Here is a 10,900-nt window from a genome sequence, read left to right on the forward strand (position 1 = left end):
AGACATATAATATGTACAATGGGTAGTTCGGGCGGGGGGACAAAACAACAAGTATGTACAGTGTGTGGTCATGGTGGGGGGGGGGGGGGGGGGGTACAAAAACACCAGTAGATTTAGGCGGGGGGGGGGCGACATAATAACATTGCGTTTGCTCAGAGTGTAGACCAGGTAGGGGGGTGGGACAAAACAACTAGTATGTGCAGAGGGTATTTCAGGTGGGGTGGGGGGGGGGAGACATAACAACAAAACAACAAGAATATATAGAGGGTAGTCCAGGTGGGGGTGTAGTCTTTTAATTTGATTTTTGATTTAGAGGGTCCAGTTACGGATTGCAGCCTCCTGTAAATGTTTTTTGAGAGTGGTTTTGAAGGTGGGCAGTGTTTTGCACTCCTTTAAGATTATAGGAAGGGCGTTCCACATTTTTACTGCATAGTTTGCAAACGAGTTTAACCCCTTGTTTGTGGTGCAACGCGGTTGAACGTGGTTCGTGGAGCTTCCTCTGGTATTGTATGTGTGGACGTTGTTCACTTTTTGGAAGTATGTTGACAGGTACTTGGGTGTCTTTGTGGTGTAGCGTATCTTGAAGACCAGGCCCAGTGCAAGCTGCTGCACTCTGTCAACTACTCGTAGCCAATCAAGGCTCAAAAAATGAGTAGCGGTTAGATGTGTCCTAGGGTTGAGGCCTAGCAGAAGCCTAACCAGTTTATTTTGGGCTGTCTGGAGTCTTGTTTTTAGGGCCTTTGTGGTTCTATAGTACCATGATGTTACGGCATAGTCGAAGTGACATTGAATGAGAGCTCCTGATAGGGTCCTCAGTGTGTTTTTACTGACAAGTGAGGATATCCTGTACAAGAATCTAGTTCTATGGTTAACTTTTTTGATTACTTTTGCTGCCATTTTATCTCCGGAAAGATTTGCCTCTAAGATGGAGCCCAGGTATGTAATATCCTCTTTTCTTGTGATAGTAATGTTACCCACTTTTATATTGTAATTTACAGCCTTTCTGAGTTTAGATGGGGATCCGTATAGGATGGTTTCAGTTTTACCTAGGTGTATTGATAGTTTATTGTCAGCTAGCCAGATGCAGATTCTACTCAGTTCAGTGCTTAACGCTTTTTCCACCTGCAATATGTCCCTGTCAGAGACCAGCAGAGCCGAGTCATCCGCGAACAGGAACAAATTGCAATCACATGCTGATGACATGTCATTCACATATATTAGGAACAGTAAAGGTCCCAATATGCTTCCTTGTGGAACGCCGCAGGTCACTGGGAGGGGGGGGACAGTGTTCCGTTCACACTAACCACCTGTTCCCTCCCCTCTAAGTAGGATTGCATCCAGCTCACCGATGTTCTATCGAACCCAATTGCTTTCAGTTTATCTAACAATATGTGGTGATTTACTGTGTCGAAGGCCTTCTGGAGGTCCAGCATGACCATGCCGCAGTACTTGCCCGAGTCCACCTCAAGGTTGATGTGGTCGTTCAAATAGAGAAGGCATGTGTCAGTGGAATGGGATGTTCTGAATCCTGATTGAAATTCATACATCAGATTTTTTTCGGTAAGGTACCTATCAACCTGTTCATAAACTATTTTTTCCATAAGTTTCGAGATGGAATTAAGAATAGAAACAGGTCGGTAGTTGCCTGGGTCTAATTTGCTTCCTTTTTTATACAGTGGGGTTACCCTTGCTATTTTAAAGTCAAGGGGGACGTGTCCCTGTTTGATGGAGAGGTTTATTATGTGGGTGATGATTGGGGTAATGGAGGCAGCTGAGTCTTTTAGAAATCTGGCCGGAATATTGTCATGGCCCGTGGCCTTTTCTGAGTGTAGAGCGCCCAGTTTTTTAAACACCTCATCGTTTGACATCGTTAACATTAGGTCTACTCTGCTAACAAAGACTATTCCAGTTGATTTGTCAGTTGTTGTGCATTATACTTTTGTTGTGTTTGCAGTTTGCCCTTTAATACGGTATATATAAAAATAATTAAGTTATATATATTCTCATGCTAAAATCGACTGTAAATCCAGATTTTAAAGTTGATATTCTTCCCCGTGGAGCATGCCCCCATAACCTGTGCCCCACCCAAAATTTGTATCACCAGCCGCCACTGCATGCAGGTACACATTCCCCTTTTTCATGTAGCCTAATAATAATGTAGTATTGTTTACCATTATAGTTTTTTCATTTTCCGTTTGTAACAATGTATCAATATTGCGTTGTAATGTTGCCATCTGCTGGTTGTTCTTATTCGTCTCTTTTTTTTTTGTCGTTTGTATAATTGAACATTTTCTGTATGAACTACATATCCATAAATGCATTGGTTTAGTTTAGTCGAAAGAAGACCAGACACAACGGGTTTGTTTCAAAGCACTTGGCGTGGCGTAGTGCGCAAATTCGTAGATCTGATGTGTCTCGTCAGAGACCGTTGTGCGTCTATCTCTGTGGGTTAGCATGTGTAGCTCTACGGCTGCGCGCCGCCGCGCCCCAGTTCTGACACACTCTAACGGACCGGACAGTCATTGAACTGCGCGGCAAAAGCCAGGCTACAAACAACAACATGTGGGTGCAGCTGTGAGCTACGGGGTATGTGTATTAGCTTTCTCTTGAGATGTTAATGAGTCTAAACGCGGGATAGATCCATGGGAACGTGTCTATATCCATTTAAGACTAAAGAACTCTTGTATTTTACAATTGTGTCACATTATTTGCATGTGATGACGGCTAACTTAGCATAGACGGCTAGCGCCTAGCTACGCATTGGATTAGCTTCTGCTTTACATTCCTACTTTCACTTCCAAAACATGCAGCTTCTGCCTTAACTATAGATACATGAGCTGTTGTTAAATATTAGATAGCATGTAAGTAAGCTTTCCCGTTCAGGTTTGGTAAGTATTGGTCCAGCAGCTTTATAATGTAGATATAATGGGATTTTATTCTGAAACTCTAGGTTAGCCTTAGCCTAGCTACCGGTATTGTATCGGATATCAATAATGGTGAACAATATCGATATATTAGCCAGATAGTTTTGAATAATTGGGTCTTCCAAATCAATAGATGTGCCTGTGTGCCCCGCCCACTTAGCTAGGCAGCTTCAGGCTCTGTTCAGCCCCCTTCCTGGTGATCAACCCCCTTCCTGGTGATCAACCCCCTCCCTGGTGATCAACCCCCTCCCTGGTGATCAACCCCCTTCCTGGTGATCAACCCCCTTCCTGGTGATCAACCCCCTTCCTGGTGATCAACCCCCTCCCTGGTGATCAACCCCCTTCCTGGTGATGAAGGACATCATCAATAAGTAGAATAACTGTATGATAACTCACTATGATGTTGTTATCACATGAGGCTTTGTGAACAAACGAGTTACAGCTTCAAATCATGTTTTAAGGAAGTTAATGCTGCTCTCATTGAATGCCCTCACGTTGAGCACAATATAGCTACAGTTTGCATAGTAATCAAGGATTGTTTGCATGTGAAATTAGTTTGCTCTGTTGTTTACATTTTGTTCTCGGTGATGAAGGTGCTGTTATGGTGGTGATTCTGTCTTAGCGTCACCGATCTGGGTTAGGTTTCAACGAAGTAGGCCATATTACCATTGGATGTTTGGGGGGGACAGTGCAATCTGATATTAATGTGTCTTGATTTTCTCATTCTTCTCCTCCAGTCCCTATGACATCACTGCAGGTGAGAGTCGAGGGTACGCACACCAAGCCTAGTGAGTGACTGCAAGCCGTGGGGGTGTAGGGAAACATGGGGCTCCACTCGGCCCAGAAGAAGCACTTCCCCCTGCGCGGGATCGACGGCGTAGTCCAGCTGTTCGACGCGGAGCTACGTAAACCCGAGCCGGACCTGGCCCTGCTCTCCCTGGTGCTGGGCTTCGTCGAGCACTTCCTGGCCGTGAACCGGGTGATCCCCATAAACGTCCCCGGGGTTCGGTTCGAACCGCTGGAGCCGGACTGCCCGAACTCCTGCTTCCCTACCGTGGAGCTGGGCATGCTGTCGGCTCTGCACGAGCGCTTCACGGCCCAGATCCGCGGCGCCGTGGACCTGTCCCAGTATCGGACGCCCGCGGGCGGGTCCAGCCGGGACCTGGTGAAGAAGGTGTCAGACGTCATCTGGAACAGTCTGAGCCGCTCCTACTTCAAGGACCGGGCCCACATCCAATCCCTCTTCAGCCTCATCACTGGTAGGGCTGCAGAGACGCTATGTGACGGTGACTTTATCAAATGTTTATTTATTCAGGTTGTCCCACTGAGACCAACGTTTATTTTTCAGTGAGTGGAGTCTGGCTTAATATATATATAACATTGCGTTATCTGACTACAGACCTGATCAGGGGGAAAACTCCGGACCCTTCTATGTTTGAACACGGAGGAGGGTAAAACTATTACAAAGTATTAAAAAAGCTGGTATCATTCTGAACAGGCACAAAGCTGGACAGCTCGGGGGTGGCCTTTGCGGTGGTGGCGGCCTGCCAGGTCCTCGGGTTGCGGGACGTCCACCTGGCCCTGTCTGAGGACCACGCCTGGGTGATCTTCGGCAACAAGGAAGAGGAGACGGCCGAGGTCACCTGGCACGGGAAGGGCAACGAGGACCGCAGGGGCCAGACGGTCAGCGCCGGTGTCAGTGAGAGGGTGAGGCACAGACGTCAGTAGTACACCACCTACACACACACACACACACACACACACACACACTATCTTACTTGGTAAACATACAATACTACATCCACACACACTGCCACTGTGAATGCACACATTCTGTTGGAGCATACATTACTACAGTACACGATGCCTCAAGCCAGTGTATGCTATAGTTACCCACAGCATCCTCAACCTCCCCCTGCCCCCCCCCCCCCCTTCCCCCCCACAGAGCTGGCTGTACCTGAAGGGCTCCTATATGAAGTGTAACAGGAACATGGAGGTGGCGTTCATGGTGTGTGCCATCAACCCTTCTCTGGACCTGCACACGGACAGCTCTGAGCTGCTGCAGCTCCAACAGGTGAGCACAGATGCCGACAGACACGTCGGGTCACATGACACAATGTGTAGGTGCTACCCATCCAGATATTCTTACCTGTTATGAACCTCATCAAAGTGCCTCTCTGTGGGGCGCTTGGGTGGCGTGGCGGGTTAAGCATCGACCATGTAGCCGCAGGGTCCCCGGTTCGAATCCGGCCGGGGACATATCCTGCATGTCCCATGACCCATCCTTCCTGTCTGGTTCTCCACTGTATCTGTCAATCCCCCCCAAAAAAGGGGGGGAATATGAGTGGGACTGCCCCACTCGGAAAAAATAACAAAAAAAGTAAAAGAAAGTGCCTCTCTGTGATGTCTTTGAGTTAACGGTCGTGTTTCCACACAGAGGCTACTATGGCTGCTCTACGACCGTGGAGACCTAGAAAGGTGAGTTGTTAACCGACCAACTACATTAACGAAACCTTCATTACTTGTGTTTGAAAGGTGGTCTAGAGTCTAGACCAAAAGGCAATATTTCTGGTTCAGGTTTTTCCTTGTAGTAAACACGCAGCACACCCAATTACTTTACCAACTTAAATCAAACCTGTGGTCCTCTGGGGCTCCGTTGGTAGAGCATGGCGCTAACAACGATTAGCTTTACGGTTCGATTCCCAATGGGACCATATATACTGAAACATGTATGCACTCACTGCAATGTAAGTCCCTTTGGATAAAAGTGTCAGCTAAGTCGCATATATTCTATCTATGTCATTATGAACCTCTCTTCCCTGTGTGTCAGATACCCCATGGCCATGGGCACCTTGGCAGACCTGGAGGACCAGGAGCCCATCCCTGGGAAAGAAAGCCCACTTTTTATCCACCTTAAAGTGAGTGTGTAGAGCACTTCACACCAACATAGAAAACTACATTCTTCTAATGATAAAAAAAAGCTGTCATTCTATCATTTAAAAAAATCATTATGTCCACCCCCATCATTTGTGTAACCCCCTCCCCGACTTAAAATCACCATTATGAGTAGTTAATCACTCATACTACTCATCACGACTCATACTCATACCCTCATACATGTTTGCGCTTGTGTATTTTCGGTTTCCAGGCTGTGAACTCCGCCAAGAAGTACTACAACAACGAGCACATCTACCCCTTCATGTACCTGGCCGGCTACCACTACAGACACAGGGACGTCAGGGAGGCTCTGGGGGCGTGGGCCGAGGCGGCGTCTGTCATGCAGGAGTGAGTTAGCCCACAAGCCTTCTGGAACCTTCTCTACATCCCACTGTAGACACTAGTCTATCACGAGCTAAGGCCATAGATTGTTAACAATGGATTTGTCTTAGGACCGATAAGTGTATGGAGAAGTTCCACAGGAATTGTCTTTGGTTCCCTTACTTTTATGCCGTCACGGTGAAGCAATGCAACGCATTTAGCTAGTATGATGTGTTCCATAAAACAACTACCAGCATATAACAGCAGAGGGCAGTACATCCCAAATGCTCTATGAGCATGCTGGTTTTTATGGTTTGTGTCATTCATTGTTTAGATCTCCTTCCCAGACACATGTGCTCAGAAGTTCTGGTGGACCAACATGTCTAAAGTGGCCTTTGTTTACCCGATACAAAGATCTGGGAAAAACTCACTGGTGCATAGCCATTGGCTGTACCTCGCGTCAGTCATCTCTTTCAGCACCCCCCCCCCCCCCCCCACACACACACACAACCACATGTTTAGGATTTGGAGCCACACTTCAGTAGTTCACATCAAATAAAGACAATGATAACGATGCCGTACTCAGTTCACTCCCACCAAGGTCAGGGATGAGTCAGTGTTATTCCAGACTTATTTGCACTGTGCGCAATAGTCTGGGAATGAGGTTATTCATTCATTTATTTCAAGATAAAGACAGTCTCATATTTAGAGTAAGATATGATATAGATTCACTCTTGCGTTGTCCCGAATAAATGTGCAATTATGCAAATTTAACATCGATACTCATTCCCCCTGATGTTAGATGATGGCTTACATGTTTTGAGACACTTCATCTTTCTCCTAAAGATGTGGTTACGTAATAGTGTGTGGGTGTGATGTCCTCAGACACCGCAGGAAACGTCCTTCAAAAGCCCAGCCGTGGCTCCAGTCCTTGGGGGGGGGGGGGCGGACAGTAAAACCTGCACTTTCCTCCCACTTAAACACACTGCTCACTTACCTTAAACACACTGTGTTCATTTACGTTAAACACACTGTGTTCATTTACAGTAAAACCTGCACTTTCCTCCCACTTAAACACACTGCTCACTTACCTTAAACACACTGTGTTCATTTACGTTAAACACAGTGTTCATTTACCTTAAACACACTGTGTTCATTTACCTTAAACACACTGTGTTCATTCACCTTAAACACACTGATCATTACCTTAAACACAGTGTTCATTTACCTTAAACACAATGTTCATTTACCTTAAACACACTGTGTTCATTTACCTTAAACACACTGTGTTCATTTACCTTAAACACACTGGTCATTACCTTAAACACACTGGTCATATAACGCCGGGGCTAAAAATACTGCATCACAGGGACCAGCCGAGCCCTCCTCCCGCCTCTGCCTCCTGTCGGATGTGTGCCCCGCCCAGAGCCGCATTCCCTCCCCTCAGCTTCCCTTCCCCTCTCCGGCCTTTCCTGTTCCCCCATTGTTCTTCCATCTCAGCTCCCTCTCTGCTAGCTGTCTCTAGAAACAAAAGAGAAAACGAGAGTATGATATAGTAACATTCAGCTGTACAGTAAATAAACTATTTGTGGTTTTTTTCTTTTTTCTGTATGCTTCAAAAAGAAAGGGGAATGTACAGGACACGCGTATAAACTATAGTGCAGTCTATGTTATGATACCCACCCACCCCCCGATCAACACCGGAATCTCCTCACTCACTCTTCGGCTCTGGGTTAGCTGTTCCCCAAAGCTGGCCTTGGATTATCCTCCCAGCCTGGCCCCACCCAACAGCCCCCTGGTTGTGCCCGTTTTGAAGCTCCCCTCCCCCTCCCCGAAGACACATTTGTGACACACTCTAATGCTTTGGTCCTCATGTCGGGATCCAATGTAATGTTCAGACTTCTCTTTCTAAAAATGTGAATACATTTCTGCGTTATTGAAAATCATTGACACATCACTAGTCAACCAACACAGCTTGTTTAGTGAGCCTGCTAACAATGTGAAGTAGTGTTATAGTTAACTAGGTAGCAGTGGGGATTACTCAACCAATCCGTTGCCTTGCAGTATTTTGGCTTGACTAGCGAGTTTGTGTTGTGATTCTCAACAGCGTTGAAACGTAGTTCCGTGTTTCAAAAGAAAAGTCCAAAATGTTTTATTGGTTGCCGACATGCGGACCACATGATCAGACTGTGTCACATTCGTGTTTAATCAAGTTCAGATAGACGACTGACGCCTTCCTCGGTTAGGAAGTTTCCCGCCCTCTGAAGGCCACATTTGAAGTGGTTTCTGTCCAGGCGTAGTACGGTACGAGGTTAATGATACCCCACAAACACTATTTTGTGTTTCGCTATCATCGGGTGTCAAAAGGCAGACAGCTAAACATACAAGGTTGTTGTTCGTCTTGGGGAACAGTCACAAATGACTACTAGAAGACATTTTTTGTCTGTGTGTTTGTGTGATCGAGACTCTTTGCGTCGCCTTTACTCATCTGCCCACCATCTCTTCCCCCTTCCCCAGTTACAACTATTTCCGTGAGGATGAAGAGATCTATAAAGAGTTCTTTGACGTAGCCAACGACGTCATCCCCACGTTGCTGAAGGAGACTGCTGCCGCTGCTGAGAGCGGAGGGGAGGGGGGGGAGGCAGCGGAGGTAGCAGAGGCAGCAGAGAAGGTAACCAGTCTAGTGGAATTTTCTCCTAATTTTTATCTCCTTGAAATGGCACGTTAATGATCTCTCATTACAACAAATGATTTCCCATTGATGTGTTGAATTAACTTTTCAATCTCTCCATCCTCCATCTTCCCCCTCCATCTCTGTCTCTCTCTCTGTCCCCCGTGTCCTCGTCCCTCTCTCACGTCCCTCCTTTAGGACCAGCCCAGGCAGGCCGCCGCCCTCTCTGCCCTCCAGGACCCAGAATGCTTTGCCCACATGCTGCGTTTCTACGACGGCATCTGTAAGTGGGAGGAGGGCAGCCCCACGCCGGTCCTCCACGTGGGCTGGGCCACCTACCTGGTCCAGTCCCTCAGTCGCTTCGAAGCACAGGTAAAACAACCCCCCGAGCCTCGGTCTCAAACCCCCTGGCCGTGACAGCAGAACTAGCATGATGTCCTCGCCTCTCACTCTGTCGTCAGCTAGCTGCTCATTGTCCATTTGTTCTTTCCCCGCCCCTCCTAGGTGCGTCAGAAGGTGTCCATCGTCACCAAAGAGCTGGAGCCCCAGGAGGAAGACGACCAATCCAGCGAGGACCCTCGCGAGGGGCGGAGACGTGGCCCGCGGCGCGAGTCCAAACTGGAAGACCAAGGTCCTCCGCTCCCGCAGGCAGCCCCCGCCCCGCCAGCCGCCCAGCCGCCCCAGCCTAAGAAAGTGGGCGGCGGGGACGGCGGAGGCGGGGGTCGACGGCTCCGCGGCAGCGGGGAACCGGAGGGGAAGGCCCCCAAGTCCCCCAGCCCCGCCCCCTCGTCGCCCGCTCAGCAGCAGCAGCCCTCCCCGCCGGGGGGGGGCGGGGGACCCGTGGTCGCCTTCCAGAGCGAGAAGATGAAGGGCATGAAGGAGCTGCTGTCAGCAGCCAAGGTCAACTCCAGCGCCATCAAGCTGCAGCTGACGGCCCAGTCCCAGGTGCAGATGAAGAGGCAGAAGAGCACGTCCTCGGGGGACTACACAATGTCCTTCATGAAACGCCAGCGCAAATCTCTCTAGACTTTTTTTCTTCATACGGGAGGGGGGGGGAAAGCAGATATAAGACTCTATGTCGGGACGTTCCGTTGCACTGCGCGTTCAGTGATATGCTTTTTCCTTCCAAAGGTTCGCGATCCTATTGGAGCCCCGGTATTGTGGTACAACCATCAGCACATTTCCATGCACATAATGTACATTGTGTGCATTCAGAAAGTATTCAGACCCCTTCAGTTTTTCCACATTTTGTTGTGTTATGGACTAAATTTTAAATGCAGGCTATACCACAGCAAAATGTGGAAAAAGTGAAGGGGTCTGAATACTTTCCGAATGCACTATGTATTTAAAGAACATGGTTAGAATGTCACATGGATCAAGTGAACAGAATTGTTGCTCTTGGTAATGTGTTTCAATGATGATTGTAAGACTTGTACCAGCGATGTGAGCAGGTGGGTTTAGCCTACTGTATCATACGTCATAAAACATCCAATTGGTGTAAATCAAAACAGAAATGTACATTACATGTTGAGTTCTCGTTGACAGACAAAGTAACAGGCATTTAATTTATTAGACACCTGAAGACATTTGAGTTACTCGAGTTATTGAGTGGATTCCTATTATTCCATAAAAACTATTTGATCTAGTGATCTCTCTGTCTTATCATTCATTTTCATTTGAGACTGAAATCCCTGGAAGTGATTGGGACAATTGCTATGTACTGGAACAATGGATCTTTGCTTTTGTATGCCATCGACTCATCTCTTGCTAGCTATCTTTTGCCTTACTTCGCCTCTTTGTATCTGTAAATTTAGGTGGTTTTTAGTTTTGAGAATAGCAGGAGTTGCAATAGGCAAGTATTACTCATGATTAGAGAAGTGACCAGAAAGACCATTCACTGTTTTAAAGGGGATTGCTGTAGGTTCTCCAACAACATAGTTATTTGCTTGATATCTTGTGTGTTTTTTTATCTACAGATAATAAACAAGTTCAAATTAGATGCCTTTTGAGTTTGTAAATTCATTTGGATAATGACACTGCTCACAGA

At 47.2% G+C, this 10,900-nt stretch overlaps 1 protein-coding gene across 1 annotated transcript; it reads left to right on the plus strand.

Moving 5' to 3' along the window:
* Positions 1-2,538: 2,538 nt before the first annotated feature.
* Positions 2,539-9,956, plus strand: men1 (multiple endocrine neoplasia I). Its single transcript, XM_080544502.1, has 10 exons — positions 2,539-2,586; positions 3,662-4,183; positions 4,423-4,631; positions 4,870-4,998; positions 5,362-5,402; positions 5,755-5,842; positions 6,073-6,209; positions 8,700-8,853; positions 9,052-9,225; positions 9,358-9,956. The coding sequence occupies exons 2-10, from the start codon at positions 3,748-3,750 to the stop codon at positions 9,877-9,879; spliced, it is 1,890 nt and encodes a 629-aa protein (XP_080400628.1). The 5' UTR covers positions 2,539-2,586; positions 3,662-3,747; the 3' UTR covers positions 9,880-9,956.
* Positions 9,957-10,900: the final 944 nt, after the last annotated feature.

Source organism: Nansenia antarctica, assembly GCF_963989245.1.
Source record: "Nansenia antarctica genome assembly, chromosome: 13".
Taxonomy (NCBI): domain Eukaryota; kingdom Metazoa; phylum Chordata; class Actinopteri; order Argentiniformes; family Microstomatidae; genus Nansenia; species Nansenia antarctica.

Excerpts from the sequence above, each read along its gene's own strand:
- men1 (XM_080544502.1), top strand. The coding sequence starts at position 3,748 with ATGGGGCTCCACTCGGCCCAGAAGAAGCACTTCCCCCTGCGCGGGATC. Across the intron at positions 4,184-4,422 it reads CCTCTTCAGCCTCATCACTG|GCACAAAGCTGGACAGCTCG; the intron begins GTAGGGCTGCAG and ends CATTCTGAACAG. Across the intron at positions 4,999-5,361 it reads AGCTGCTGCAGCTCCAACAG|AGGCTACTATGGCTGCTCTA; the intron begins GTGAGCACAGAT and ends GTTTCCACACAG.